The 16722-nt window shown below is 35.1% G+C and overlaps 1 protein-coding gene across 8 annotated transcripts in view; it reads right to left on the bottom strand.

Moving 5' to 3' along the window:
- The window catches only part of LOC127515560 (A-kinase anchor protein 13), a 109375-nt gene that overhangs the window by 64618 nt on the left and 28035 nt on the right, over positions 1-16722 (bottom strand). For 7 of the 8 annotated variants that reach the window (XM_051899359.1, XM_051899362.1, XM_051899364.1 and 4 more), the window contains 4 exons: positions 12566-12749; positions 10770-10974; positions 6166-7903; positions 5007-5089 (listed from right to left, as the gene is read on the bottom strand). In XM_051899359.1, coding sequence (XP_051755319.1) covers positions 5007-5089; positions 6166-7903; positions 10770-10974; positions 12566-12749 — 2210 coding nt within the window. The remainder of the gene's footprint in view (positions 1-5006; positions 5090-6165; positions 7904-10769; positions 10975-12565; positions 12750-16722) is intronic. The other variant, XM_051899363.1, reaches the window with a different exon arrangement.

The following is a 16722-nucleotide window of genomic DNA, read 5'->3' as shown; positions in this document are numbered from 1 at the left end:
TCTTTGGCTCCTATGAAAAACATACACCACTTATAATCAGTGCATGCAGTACACAGGAAAGATCATAAACGAGATTCAGTTCTGAGATTATCTCAACCTGAACTCAAACATTTCTCACCACAATCTTCCAAGATCAATGCATCTAATGAGCAATGGTGTCCACATTCATTTGATAACACTGTATTCTTGCAACAAATCTCTAATTTTACATAAGACTTTAAGGAGAAACTATAAGAAAAAGTTCAGACTTGAGTGAAGCATAACTGAGAACACATTTAAGTTGAGCTACTATGTCTGCAGATGACATTGTCTTTATAAATTTACATTTATAAACATTTACATTGTTTTTATAAAGCTATATATATATATATATTATATATATATATATAAACATATATACAAACATTTTAATAGCATTGTATATATAACTTATTTCTTGATATTAACAAAATACAAAATGTGCAACTACTATATACTCAACTAAAAATAGTTATGTTAAGCATTGTACTGTTTGTTAATGATTTATAAAAAGTTAGCGTAAAAGACCTCAAGTTTAATACCTACAATTCATTTTATATAAAGTCACAATGTAACAGCACTGAATGTCAACCTTTCAGATCCCCTTACCTTGATTAAAACTACATCCACAGTTCTCTCTCCTTTGGCACACAAACTATACCTCCGCTTGTATCGTTCGTACATCTTTCCAACAAACGCAAGAGAAACTGTGACACTGAACAAAGCTTATTTCCCACATGAGGTCCTGACAGGCTCAATCTCCATGGCTAAAGCGTTTGGAAAAATGAGACGCTCCTAATCTTTCACATCTGTGTGAAGGGCCGGCCCCTTTCCCTCGCTCATCCCCCACTCTCTCTCTCTCTCTCTCTCTCTCTCTCTCTCACACACACACACACACAGTCGCATATGCGAACAGTCTCTTTTCCTCTTTCGTTGCGCCTGCACCATCCTAACCCTATGGGCTCTTTCTCACACATCTGCACATGGGTCATTCCGGATATATCGGATGAAATATTATAATTCACAATTTATAGTTTGTTTCACAATCAAGTGACAATAAATTTAAACTCATTTCCTTGAGGAGCAGATGTAATTGTTATCATGCTGCACATACTAATATAAAAATGTATTAATTTATTAAGAAATGTCCATATGTTTACACATTTTTTCTTTCTGTAATTAAAATGTTTTCATGAGATTATTTAAACTATATATATATATATATATATATATATATATATATATATACACACAATTACAAAAACAACATAACTACTAAACCTTTTTTAGTTATTTTTATTCTAAACTGTTTTAATACATTTTATATCCATTTTTATTTTCTACTTTTATTTATTTTTAAGCATGCTATTTTTAATTCCTGTGCATCTGCTGTAATTATGATTTTTTTTAAATTCCTTTTTTATGTAAAGCACTTTGAAATTCCATTGTGTATGAAATGTGCTATATAAATAAACTTGCCTAAAATTATAATAAAAACTGAAAACATGAACTAATTCAAAATACTGTTAAATACTTCGTAGCACTGTTTATAGATACTGTGCTCAATATCAGTTTCCCCTGCTCTTAGGTTTGTCATTTCCCAAAACTAACAAAAGCCAGTTCCTTGATGACATCATCCTCCAGGAAGTGACATAATTTGTCTGAGAAACAACAGCGCTGGTATCAGCAAGTATTAAAAATGGATTTGCGGAATTATGGTTGAAAAAGTTGACAAGTAAGCAAACTTTAGCTCTTTATTTTTTTTATCCTGTTCATTGTCTTGCCATTGTGTAAATAATCAAGTTATAATAATCAAGTATCTTAGCTTGGCCAGAGCATACTTTATATATTCCTCCTTATTAGCATTTTTGCATTTCAAAAAATACTGCAGAACAAAAATCACAGTCACTTTTCTTTCTCTGTCACAGTTCTCCTTTCTTCTCTGAATCAGATGAGTTCAGTCCCTGCAGGAAAGCCTGTCCGGCGGGACACACTGATAACAGCCCTGATGCCTTTCTGATTGACACCACCATTGAAACGTTGTCAAAGCTTCTCAGTGTTTAGTGTGCCATGTATATACACAATCACAAACACACCCTCTGCCCAGAGGAAACGAGGCAGAGCAACACCTACGAGTGATTTCTTCCATCTGCTCATGATCTCCAGAGCTGAAATAAGCAGAAACCATGGCTTCGTGTGTTGCCAGGATGGGGCTGGTTATAATTTGCAGGAAAAGGCCTTCAGCACTTGTGGTTCACATTAAAGGGTAACCCCAGCCCCCGTTCCCCCAAACAGTTGTAAAGAAACCTGTGGATGAACAGCTGGCCCAGAGGTCATGACATAAAACTGTCAACATCCAACAGGAGAACGGACAATCAACACAAACAAGACCAAACCAAAGCACAGCCTTACTTTATGCCCAAACTACATTTTGTCACATGCTTTTTTGAAAACCTACACTATATTTTTTAACCATTTGTTGTAAGCATTCAAAAATAGCATTCAAAAGTTTGGTGTCATTAAGATTTTTTGTTAAAGAAATTATTACTTTTATTCAGCAAAGGCACATTAAACTGATCAAAAGTGACAGTAAATGGTCATTGACAAATAAAGCTTCAAAAAAGGTGTTTTTAATGAGTCATGAATGTGTTTAAACAAGTTTCAGTCATTAAATAACATTTTTTCAAAGCGTTTAAAATCATTTTTTGCGTGTTTTTGTGTCAGGTCGTACAACCAAATAGTTGTATAGTTGAACCACCTGACATGGAAAGTGTATCAAACTACCCAAACTTGAAATAAGCAGTTTTACCAGTATTTCAAAGAGATCTACAAACCTTTTCACTCTGACACAAGGATCAGTTGGGTTATCATGTTTACTGTTATTATCTTTTCAATTCATAATAAAAGAGACATGTTTGCAGTTGTGTCACCCTGACATTTGAGAACATACAAATTGCTGGACAAAAGTTTTTTTAATTATCTCAACTGCTTTAAAACTACTAATATTTATAAAATGTGTTTATATGAAAGGTTTCAAACCTAAAATTATGGCATATAGTATTTAGCTTTTAATTTTTAATTAAAAGTCTGTTCATTTGTTCGGACACCACCTGATATTTTGGGATAACAAACCATAAAATAATACGTATTATTTAAATGTACTAAAAATGAATTCAGACTAAATAGGTTTTATAGAATAAAGTGATATATGTCATGAATTTAACAAATTATTTTAAAAGGAAATAATGCACTTGGGCACAAAAATATGCATGTACCCAAATACATATACAATGTCACAAAAGATTTCTATTTCAAATAAAAACTGTTCTTTTGAACTTTCTGTTCATTAAAGAATCCTGAAATAAAAATATATCACAGTTTCCACAAAAATATTAAGCAGCAACAGTTTTCAACATTGATAGTAATCAGAAATGTTTCTTAAATCATCATATTAGAATGATTTCTGAAGGATCATGTGACACTGAAGACTGGATTAATGATGCTGAAAATTCAGCTTTACCATCACAGGAATAAATTGCATTTTTATACTTTAAAAAAATATATAATTTAATATGATTTATAAGCTGTTTTCCTCATGGGGACCAAAACATGTCCCCACAAGATCAAAAAAATCTGTTATTACTATCCTTGTGAAGAGATTTTGTCCCCATAGAGAATAACTGAATCTCTCTCTCTCTCTCTCTCTCCTCTCCTCTCTCTTCTAGTCCTCTGATTTGAACTCTCACAAAATAAACAAATCCACATTGCTCCTTGGACTTCACGCCTCAATGCTATCACATCTAGTGTTTCTGTGACCACAGACACAAAAGCAACTCTTTTACCTTGAATAACAGGAGCACACTCATGTTGTGTGTGCAGCACTTTAGAGTAAACCAACAAAAATGAAGCCAAAATCTGGCTTTTATGCTTATGAAAGAAGGCTGCATTTATTTGATCAAAAATACAGTAAAAATAGCAATATTGTAAAATAATATTACAATTTAACATAACTGTTTTCTATGTGAATAGATTTTAAAATGTAATTTATTCCTGTGATCAAAGCTGAATTTTCAGCATCATTTCTCCAGTCTTCAGTGTCACATGATCCTTCAGAAATCATTCTGATATGATGATTTGCTGCTCAAGAAACATTTCTGTTTATTATTATGTTGAAAACAATTGTGCTGCTTCATATTTTTGCTTGAAACTGTGATATATTTTTTCAGGTTTTTTTTTTGTCAAAATAAACAGCATTTATTTCAAATACATTTTTTTCAACAATGTAAAAGTTTGTCTGTCACTTTGGATCAATTTAGTCCATCTTTGCTATATCAAAGTATTAATTTCTTTAAAAAAGTCATCTTACTCACCCCAAAGATTTGAACGCTGCTGTATTTCTGTTTTTTAATCTAGCATTGGCTATATACATACCAAGATATTACTGCTGGATATTCAGATGTTTATAATAATTCTCAGATCTTTACGTAACAAGTAAGGCTAAAGATGAAAGGGGGGACCACATCTGTTATCGGTTATACATGGGCCCGACACCATGGGACTCGACCAAAATGCTGCTGAGTAACAGGACTTTACGTTTTGTTTTTCATGGAAATATCGCCCCCATTTGGAGCTCGGTGCTTAAAATAATTGACTTCAAAGCAACAGTAAATACTGAGCCCATGCTAAAGGGCTTATAACAAAAAGGCATGAGCCTATTTTGGTTCGACTTGTCTTGTTGGGTTTGCCAAAAATCATTAAAAAAACTTTATAAATAAACATGATTCTGCATAACAACAGTCAAAAACATCCATCAACACAAAGCAAAGTATTGGCAGTATAAATAAAAAAATGATTGACAGCCCTAGTATTTTTGCAACCCAACTATCATGGGATGTCATTTAGTCATACACACATTCACAACATATTTCATAAGTGAAGTGCAGTAAACTAAATATATAATCTAAAAACACTCTATTTTTAGTACTAACCAGTGGTGCATCTTTTTTATCCATGATATCAGGCCACATTGTCTTCTGAAAGTCCATCTGATCCTCCAAATGTGCATCTGACTCTGTGAGAGAACATTTAGCATTCACAAGAACTATAATCAGTCTTATATTAATTAACAAAAAAGTAGCAGAACAAACAGTACAATTTTCCTTCATGAAAATAAATAAAGAAAAAACTTTCATTGATAACGAAACAACCAAGTGTTAGTTCCCTCAAGAATGGAATATATGAGTCACTTTTTATTAAGTGAACATTTCCTGCACCGCAAACGCATCAACCAAACAGGGATATTTCTGGAAATTATAAGTCTGGCTATTTCAGTTACGTAACTCCGCAAAGATAACCATATCCTTCAAAAACATGGGTGTACCGATGTACTTTTTCGGTGACTGTGAGAACAGAGAAAAAAGGTCAGGAAATGGATGCTGACCTCGTCTTGTAACTTCACTTTCCTGGACATCCCATAATGACATCACCTGTTGCTAAGCTACATTTTGTTATGTACATATATCATGATAAATACGCCCTGTTCTCTCAGACTGATGGAGGCGCACAGACTACTTACAATTATTCTGTTGGATCTGAAAGATATAATTATTTAATTCTGGTTTATTATGGAAGGCGGGTGCTTTCAGAGAGACTTGGAAAACCTGTTACGCAATCACACTGCAATATTCGATCAGTGATCAAATTAAACTTGGATCTTGGCAATGGATTTTAGTACATTTCTACTTGATTCAGAAAATGCCATGTTTTGGACCAGCAATACTGCTGAAGCAACTATAATATATATATATATAGTTGCTTCAACAGTGTAACTTACAGTATGGAAAATACGGTGTTATATGCATTTGATGTGGTATATATATGGTTGCTTGTATACACGTCATCATATATATGCCCATGACATATGTTTTATCCATAATGTAAGTCACATATTTCTTATATTCCAAAGTAATTATATAATGCAATTATGCCAAGCACGTAAAACATGTGCAAAGCGCAGAGATGTATGAGAGCTGAAGTTTATTTGTATAGAGCATTTCCCACACGCAAGTAGTTTATAGTGTTTATAATGTTCGTAAAAGATTATTTTCCAGAAAATATGGTATATCATAAATATATCGTTCAACTCACCTTTCAGTAGGTCTTCTTCACACACTGGTTGTCCAACCTCATGCACTGCAGATTCAGCGTCTTGAGACAAAAGATTGAATCTTTCCCGGGCTTGTTCAGGACATACAGAAGAATCTATAATGTCATCCTTATCAAGTGCCTTTGAGACGTGTAAGGTACCATCTACATGGTCACTGTAGACCAAAACACTCATCAGATCTTCTGCATTGACTGCCAGACTTTCCTCAGAGATTCCAGACTTATTTGACTCTACTAGTACAGGTGTGTCTTGATCTCCAGATTTATTAGTATTTACAAAAACTTTGTCTGAATTTCCTTCAGAAGACTCTATTTCTGATGTACCCTGCATGACCTCATTGTTTGAGGTCATATCCTGCCTGGGATCCTGATCATCTGGGAGATTCACTTTCTCCATATCAGCAGGAATCACTGACTCAAGAACTTCCTCCAGTGTTGCCTGAGTTTCACAAATGGGCTTGTTCTCCTGGTTCTCTTGGACGTTCTCCATCCCCTCACAGCCAGAACCTAAAAGAACCTCAAGATCTTCCGGTTCTAAGGTGTCCTCACTAGTTCCTGTAGGAGATCCAGGTTCTGGTTCAGGCTCAGTTTGTAAGATATAAGAAGAACTTAACAGTCTCTGTCCGTCTACCTCACTTCCTACTTCCACTGCATCTTCAATAGAAGTAATTGGATTTTCTACAGGCGGCAGCTCTTGATTTATTTCATGCAGGCATGAAACACTCTCATGTTCAGCAGCTGAAGTCGTTGAGAGTTCCTCCTCCTGTTGGTCGCTATCTGTTTCCACGTATGGCATTTCTAGAGTCTCCTGAAACTCTTCATTGGCATCTTCTTGATCAGAGGTTCTTGAAGAATCAAGATTGTCTTGATTACCTTCCACATTACACCTGATATTCTCACAAACACCTCCCTCAGATCCCTCCAGCTTATGGCTTCCTGGGTCACCAGTTTCATCACAAACGTCTCGGCAAACATGCATTTCATTTTCATGTTTCGAGCAATCTCCATCTGGATTTCCTTCCAGTGGTTCCTTGCTTTCTTCTCGCATCTCTTCTGGTTCTATGAGATCTCCGCATCCATCCTCTTCCTCATCATCAGTCTCAGCACCCTGAGAACAAGATTCAACATCTGAGCTTTCCGGCGTGTCCAAAGACTGAGTAATTCCCATATCTCCTGACTCAGCGGTGGGGCTACGCTCAGATAGCTCTTTCTCCTCCAATGCTTTCTCCTCTACAGAGTTGTGTCCTTTTTCCTGGCTTTCACAGACTAAGTCGTCCGCTTTATCAGCTTCCTCTTTCTGTTGTCCGCAGGAAGAGGTTCTGTAGGCTATGCTCTCAGAATTGCTCTGCAAACCATCACTACTATCGCCAATGTCCCCGGTACTAACTACACCAGCAGCTGAGCTCTCCACTTGTGCTGTGCAATCGGTATCACTGTTTTCACAAGCACACGCCCGCTTATCTTCACTACTGCCATTGTGTAGGAGAGCCGTGGCAGTTTCACAGCTGAGCGAGGGTCCTCCGTCACCCTCCCTGATTTGCGAGGGATCCAGGCGGTCGTTACATTCTCCTTTGTTTTCTTCTGTGCTAAACCCTCGTTCTCTGGTATCAAGGGAGTCGTGCGGTGCCTCTTCACAACAGCAAACTCTGGTCTCCAGGCCGTGATCACATTCTTGGGCAATGTGTGGAGAGTCTGAGCTCTGCTGAAACACAACTCCTCCCTGAACATGAACAGAGAACAACAGCTTTAGAGTTTTCTCTCCCTCAAGCAATTCTCTAACTCTACAGTTATGTCACTGCAATGAATAGCAGATCTACAGTTGTATGGTGGAGGTTGAAATCTGAGGGATATTTCTTGGCAAACAAGTTCTCTTCTGTTGACTACATAATAGTATGTATTCATTTAGGAGACATTTCCAAAATCCAACAAATGACGAAGACAACACAGCGATTCATCCTAAAGAGGCAGTAACATGAGAAGTACAATGTTTAAAGTTGTTCAGAGAAGTAAAGGCTAATTTATTTAAATAGTGAAAAACAATCATATACACACACACACATTTATATATATATATATATATATATATATATATATATATATATATATATATTATATATAAACAACTTAATAAAACATTTTGTATAAATCTTAATGGAACAAGGGAATTACCATTTAGTTTATGTGATTTGTACTCATAAATATTGTATTCATAAATACTCATAAAAATTGCATTCATATTTTCATTTTTTTTTTAAGTTTATGAATATGAATCACATAATCTAAATGGTAAATTTATACATGTTTTATTAATCTCTAGTTTTTTTTATTTCATAATTAAATTTCTTAATTCATAATATGAATAATATTTAAGGATATATATATATATATATATATATATATATATATTTATTATATATATATACACACACACACATACAGGGGCTAATTTCCACTGGGGACAGGGGGGACATGTCAGCATCCATTTAATAATTTTAATAAATATAATCATTTACACTCTATGACATTATTGCATCCTATTAAAGGGTTAGTTCACCCAAAAATAAAAATTCAGTCATTTATTACTCACCCTCATGTTGTTCTACACCTGTAAGGCCTTCATTAATCTTCAGAACACAAATTAAGATATTTTTGATTAAATCCGATGGCTCAGTGAGGCCTGCATAGACAGAAATGGTACTTCCTCTCTCAAGATCCATAAAGGTACTAAAAACATATTTAAATCAGTTCATGCGAGTACAGTGGTTCTACCTTAATATTAAAAAGCGATGAGAATATTTTTTGTGCGCCAAAAAAAACAAAATAACAACTTTTTAACAAATCTAATGATGGACGATTTCAAAACACTGCTTCATGAAGCTTTGGAGCTTTATGAATCGAATCAGTGGTTCGGAGCGTCAAATTTTCAGCAGTTTGGTGGTTTGACATACGATCCGAATCACTAATTCGACTCAAAAGATTCATAACGCTCCGGAGCAGTGTTTTAAAATCGGCCATCACTAGATATTGTTAAAAAGTCGTTATTTTGTTTTTTTGGTGCACAAAAAATATTCTCGTCGCTTTATAATATTAAGGTTGAACCACTGTACTCACATGAACTGATTTAAATATGTTTTAAGTACATTAATGGATCTTGAGAGAGGAAGTACCATTGCTGTCTATGCAGGCCTCACTGAACCATCGGATTTAATCAAAAATATTTTAATTTGTGTTCCAAAGATGAACGAAGGTCTTATGGGTGTGGAACGACATGAGGGTGAGTAATTAATGACATTATTTTCATTTTTGGGTGAACTAACCCTTTAATGTACAAAAATACCGAGGTGCAAATAATATCTGCCAATATAAATATTAATATATATCTGCCAGTATAGATAGCATTTTTACTCTTATTGCAAAGAACTGATACTTTTACATGGTGTAAATAGAATCTATCGCTATTTTCACCTTGTGTAAATAGCATATCGCTAAGAAAATGCTGCTATTGTCACTAAGTGTAAATAGAATATATTGCTATTTGCACTTAGTTTAAATAGCATCTATCGCTAAGAAAATATAATATTCACTTAGTGCAAATAGCCGCTGCCAAACATAAATGGTGAACATTTTTGACGATCGGCCCCTATTAAACAATAAAGAAAGTAAGACATCTTTTTCATACATAGTTTAGTAGCCTACTATTCTTTTTGGCAGAATTTATCATTATAATCAACTTAATTATTTCCTGGATTTTGTATCACCATAGTCCCTAAATGTATGTAAATGCAGGAAATGGGATTCAAATCAAAAACATTTTCCCCCATTTTGTGTCCCCCCCTCCACTTCTCAAACCAAAGTTACACCCTTGCACACATATATATATATATACACATATAAATAAATAAATATATGTGTGTGTATATACACACACACAGACATACTATATATATATATATATATATATATATATGAATTTCAACATATATATATACACACACATATTATGTTAACACAAACTTTTATGTTAGATGTGATTAATCGCGATCAATCACTATAAATAATTGTGTTTAGCGTGTAATGGAAAAACATTTTTCATCAGAATTTTTAGACTATATGCATGTCACAAATTGGCAGCATTACATTTTAATGGGTTAGGTGCAATAAAACCATTGAATACTACCTAAATTTTGCATTTATTGATATGAATGTGTATTATGTGTATAATGCGTATTATTACTGTTTATTATTTTTTCTCTAAAAATACAACAATGTTGAAAAGAATTTAACTTTGTCCTGCACTTTCAATCATCTTAAGCTGTGACAATTCCAATTAAATCTTGTGATATCTTTTTGATACCACATTTTTAACCACATGGTTCAAACTGAAGTAATGTTTCCGTTACATTCGCATTATTCTGTCTTTATTAAAACATCATCCTCATTATTCTTCACATTTACACATATTGTCCTCATCATGCTGAATAATTCTAGAGATGCTCATCACACTCAAAAACTGAATCCAGAACCAAAAGTACAGATGGAGAGAAAGAGAGAGAGAAACAGACTGAGTGAAACATGAAAAGACTGACTTGACTCACCTTCCCCTGACAATGGCAGAGGATCAGCCTGCACAGCTCCAGGATGTCGGCCTGCAGGCTGGGTGATGCACCGCCCGGCTCGGCGCCCACAGAGAGGGTGTAGGTGTTCAGAGAGGGGTGGTGCTGTACCACATGACTGCCCGAGGAGGAGATCTGTCTGAACGTCTCAACGCCAGCGTCTGTATCCAAATCCTCCCTAAATCAAAACAAGCCCTCGGATGAACAGGATATGCCCAGGCGGTTTCATTTCAACTTCAAACAAAATAACACTGCTGTTATCAAGACACTCAATATAATTAAATGTTCTTATGCATGTACTGCTTTGATTTATTTGTTCAAGAGGCAGTTGAGAATGAACCAAATACACAAGTTATTATGCAGCCGAATGCATATTTTCTACTCTTTGGCCAACTCGAGTATGTTAATAATAAGAGGTAATGGTTAAAATCTGGGCCTGGAGCATTGACTAATGCTGGGTGGAGTGATTTTTGTCAACGAGCTCACAGGAAAGCAACTGTCACTGCTCTCTGAAGCAGCACGCTTCAGATGAAAGAACAATACGCAATTAGATAGCTTTAAAGTCTCAGCAATGAGATTAAAAGGAGAGATAATGGAGACTTCCTGCTTCTCAGATGTTTCTTGTGTGGAAAAAAGCCTCTCAACTAGATTTCAAGGTGATTTTAGATGTCTCGTATTATATTCAGTGTTTACCAAAATACTAATCTCTGCAAACAAAAGTCAGAGATTGTTATAAATTGATTTTTTTTTTTTTTACTGAATTCTTCCAAATACAAATTATCTGAGCTTTAATAGCCACATTAAATGCCTTTCTGATGTGATATGTGATGGGAAAACGGAGAAGAGTGAGCTTGGCAAAAGGCGAATTCGAACCCAAGTCGATTGCGTTAAACGTCAGGTCTGTGAGCCTTACTCGCTACTATTACACCACTAGAAATGCTGATTTCGGCGCATCGTTTTTTAAACTTGAGTGGCTCAACCAGACATTGGTGGACGGTGCTAGTATAAATAGCATTTGCCAACAAAGGAACCCTTTTTGCACTTAGTGTAAATAGACACTCTGTAATTTTATTGGCATTTATATACTATTATAGATTTTATATTTCCCGTTTAGCTTGTTTTAGTAATTTTGTTGTGTTTTTTTCATTTTTATTGCTGTTATAGTTATTTTAGTACTTTAAATTAAACTAAATGAGAAATGTTGCCTTGGCAGCTAGCTAAAATATGTTTAAGGTTTTTATATTGTCAAATGACAACATTTTTATGGTTTTACTTTTAGTGCTAATAACCCTGTAACTTAAAAAAAAAAAAAAAAAATCAATAAAATATAAAGTACAAACAAAATGCAAACACGATTTGTGAAGCTATTAACAGCGCACCCAACAAGTGAATCCTTCAATAAGCCTCGAGTTACTGATGATGACATTGTTGTTGATTTTTATAATGAATATCATTGTGGTATAAAATAGTCAGTGAGTTTTAAAACTGTAAACAAATAATATCTCAGCTTAAAAGTGAACTAAAGTCCATCAGTAATAGTTGTATTCTAAGTTCACTTAGAACTTAGAATACAACTTCTAACTTCTATGTATTCTAAGTTCACTTAGAATACAAAAACTTGTGTTTTTAAGTATTTAACTTACAGTGTGAGGACAATTATTCAACAGTAGATTGGTGCCCATCGAGTTCACTCCTGTCACTCATCATTTCAGCACAGATTTAGCCTGTTATTCACATGAAAACAACATAAGTGTAAGTGCGTTACTCACCGGCTGAAGAGCTCCAACAGCTCTGTGTGTCCTCGGCTCTCAGCGATGACCGCCGGTGTGGCTCCCTGTTTGTTACACAGGTTGAGGGCCTCTCGGGCCCCTGGCTGCTCGAGGAGAAAACTGGCCACTTTGAGGAGCCCACGACGAGCTGCAAAGTGTAGAAGTGTCTCTTGAGGTTCCAGTCCTGAAAGACAGAAACAAGAGTGTTCAGAGAGAAAAAAAAAATGGATGAACACAAACCAGACCAGTGTTTGCCTTTTCAATAAGCATCAAAAGCATATCGATAATAATCAATAACTTTATTTGAAGTGTTTTGACACACACACACACACATTTTACTTAGCAATGCAAATAGGGACATTCCATAGACTAAAATTGTTTTCATATACAGCTAGTTAAAGGTGCAATATGTAATATTTTCTGTCCGCTAGAGGTCTATTCAAAACAAAGGCGTAGCTTGATGATGGCAAGTTTAAGCACGGAATCTTGGGACATGTGGTCTTCACCTCAACGGATGGTAGAAACAATCGGGATACGACTCAGGAAGAAAACATATTCATAGATGCGATTATTAACGTTATTGTAGTATGAAGCAAAGCAGGACCGAGTGTTGTGGGAGCTGAACGAGGCCGCTGGAGCGATTGCGCAACACATGCCTCGCGAGCAGCGGAACTTTTATTATGCCACAGTCGCCGGCGCCGCTTCCGCTTTTCTGTCCTGAGTATGAGGGAACACAGCTCTGTTTATCATATTAGACATATTTGAGAGTGTTGAAAATTATGTTATAATGTTACTATGTGCGTTCGCTCGGCGGCTGCTGTGAGACACTTGTTGCACACTGCAGTAAGATAGATCAATTTTAGAATATCATATTAAATGCTGGATGGCTTATGTTGATAAATGGCATGCAAATAATTTTAAAACGTATTGTATGATGGAGAGAATTCTGTATTACTCTTACTAAAAATAAAGCTGCATCTGATTATGCTATGTTAGCTACTTCACAAAATAGTGTTTTTCTCTGAGGCATGGTAAAGCGTGGTACTTGCAAAAAAATCAAGAAAATTAGATTTAAACAATAAGACTAAACGTGTTGAGCTACATAACAACAATTAGTTTTCTGTCTATAAACGTAACCAAACAGTTGTTCCCTTGTCTATTAAAACATGATATTTTAAAGCGTCTTTGGTGTTTCCATGGTTTTTACAAAATAAAACCGGAAACCAAGGGTAACGCTGGTATGACGCAATTGATAGGCGACTCCTCACACGTCCCGGAGCCTTGGTTAAAATTGCAATTTTCTCACGATTTACAAATAGTTAGAAACATTTGGGATATTGTAAGTACTCAAGTGAACAAAATATATAACACTGGCCTAGTGGTTTTTGGATATTTTACTGAAAAAATCTTACATATTGCACCTTTAAGAATACTATAACCTAGTGTTATCACGATACAGGAATTTCTAACTACGTATTGATACCTTGAAAAATATCAATATTCAATACCATTTTCAAAATCATAGGGAAGACTGCAATATAGAAATGTAAGTATTATCTCATAATGTTTTTTGATAATTTAGGTAATTTTGTTGCAATATCTTACACACAAATGAACAAACGATAACACAAATACAATAAAATAGAGACAAATCACCACCTTGGAATTATAAGGTTCTATCTGCATTCTGAGCGGTTTTGAGATATTGAACTTCAAAGATTTTGCATTCCATATAGCAAAAATGATATGGGGAACAAGTCTCTTTCATACATGAAAATTGACAGAGACCCTAAATGTATTCTAAATGTACAATATCAAAATCCTCTCAAATTTGTAAATGGGGATTTTTGGAACGGGTCAAATATAGATAGAAACTTCTACCTGGCAAAATATGAATTGAAGCAATATTTTTCAAGAAACACAAACAGTTTACTTATAATTTGTTTCAAAACATAAAATTAGTGTAGACATGTACGATAAAGTTAATGTTTTCTATGACATTTATTTCATATTTTACGATGAATAATTATTTTCTGGTTCAAGTTAAGCATAAAAGGCAGTGTTAAATATTTTGTCCAGTGCAGATGTTCATTTTAAGTAGGAATATGGTGGGTAATTAAACACATTATTGCAGGAACCATTAGTTTAAGTTTCTTTTGGTCGAGGCAGAAAGCAGCTACTGTAATACCGGGACTTAAGTGGGACAGTTAAAATGGCTTTCTCTCTAGAGATCAGTATTGATTGAAAAGTTAGCCAGGAAGTTAAAAGGTTTCAAGTTTGAAATAGTTTTAAGTTTTAGTTTAGTAGTTTTAAAAGCTAGCTAGCTATTTTCACGCAGAATAAAAACCCACCAGACAAGTTTAAGACAAGGACTTAGCACTGTGATTCAACAGAGAAAAACCAGGCCAAAACAATGACAGTTAATTAAATATTTAAAAAGATCTGGCAGCTGTAATTAACGTCAAACTGTAACTGACCTGTCAACCATCATGTGACCGCTGTGAACTCAAAGGAACCGTTCTGATTACTTGGAACCTGATCTGGAATGTCATTTAGGGAATGTCATTTAGGGACGCTCTGCAGATATGTGCTCTAGAATATCATCCAGTACATTCTCTTCTACACTCCTGGGCAAACAAAATGGGCTGAGCCCAAAATGGCTAAACACTAAGCCTTTAATTGTCTTAACCACAAATTATTGGTCAGGAAATTAGCTAAATTTAAGCAAATGCACTACTTCAAAAGCCATTGATGTCTCAGAAAAACATCAAAGACAGAATGAAGTTTTTAGCAGAATGTGGGAAGTGCGTGGAGTGAATCACAATGACACACATTGAGTTGCATGGTGATGCTCCAGAGCGGTGTCTTCGAAAATCTGCGGAGAAATATAATAACAAATGCATCTCTAGCACAGTGAAGCATGGAGGAAGAGCTGTCATCTTTGCTGCTGGTATTGGTGAGCTATTTCACTGTGAAAAGACATTTAACGTTTTGGATTACAGGAGAATATTGCAGAATGGCTTGCTTCCCATAAATGAAAAGTTGTTATCAAAAAAGGAATGACCAGATGTTGTTTTTCAACAAGACAATGCTCCTGCCTGAACTGCAAAGACAACCAAGAAGTGGCTTGAGAACAAGTCCATCAGGCTCATGTTTTGGCCTGATTTGAACCCTATAGTGATTATTTGGTCTCACATTAAACTCATACATTTTTCAATTACTATGAACTGTTGTAAGCCATTATCATTGAGTGGAACAACACTGACTTTTCTTCCTGTAAAGAAGTGGTCGGAGAGTTGGAGAACGCTATTCCGTGATAAGTTACTTTATCTACAGTATTTGTGCAATTCTTGTTAATTTCCTCACCAGTGATTTGTAATTTAAATGGTTAAGACCATTAAAAGACCAACAAATATTTTGCCATTTTGGGCTTGGCCCTTCTTTTTTACCCAGGAGCGTAAACTTGTAATGAAGCCCAAAAATAAATGAGAAAATGGAGACAAAACAGTCATAGACCAAAAATACTGTAACTGTGACTTGGAAAAAAAAAAAAAACATTACTGGTGGGCATCTTGAGACAAACAATATTTTAAGATACGTCATTGCAAGTTGCAGTTAAAACAGCTCAAAAATGCATTTTAGTCTAGAACTAGACTTAAGCCTTGTCTGTGAAACTGGGGGTTTGTGAAAATGTAGCAGTTTATATTTTTATAGTATAATACATAATATATAAGTTTATATTAAATGTGGCAGTAAATTGTATTTTGTAGAATGTGTAAAATCAAATATAAGCCTGATGAACTACACTAATGCTAATGCTTAGTCGCCCCCTACAGGATCAACCTGAGATAATCCTCCTGTTTGATAATGTATGATAATCTCCTATTGGATGATGTACAGAGATGTAAAAGCAAAGGGCTGTTTTCATTTTACAAGAACTTATAGAAAGACCTAAACACTGACTTTTCTTTGAGTTAAAGGCACAATATTTTATATATTTTGTTGACTTGTGTACTTACATTATCCCAGATGTTTCTAAGAATGTTTACAATAAGCAATTTTAACCAGGACACGGACCATGTCCGTGCATCGCCTATCAATGGCATCATACCCGCGTTACCCTCGATTTCCGGTTTTATGTTTTATTTTGTAGAAAC

Source organism: Ctenopharyngodon idella, chromosome 7, assembly GCF_019924925.1.
Source record: "Ctenopharyngodon idella isolate HZGC_01 chromosome 7, HZGC01, whole genome shotgun sequence".
In the NCBI taxonomy this organism is placed as follows: Eukaryota; Metazoa; Chordata; class Actinopteri; order Cypriniformes; family Xenocyprididae; genus Ctenopharyngodon; species Ctenopharyngodon idella.
This window is presented reverse-complemented; position numbering and strand designations above follow the sequence as displayed.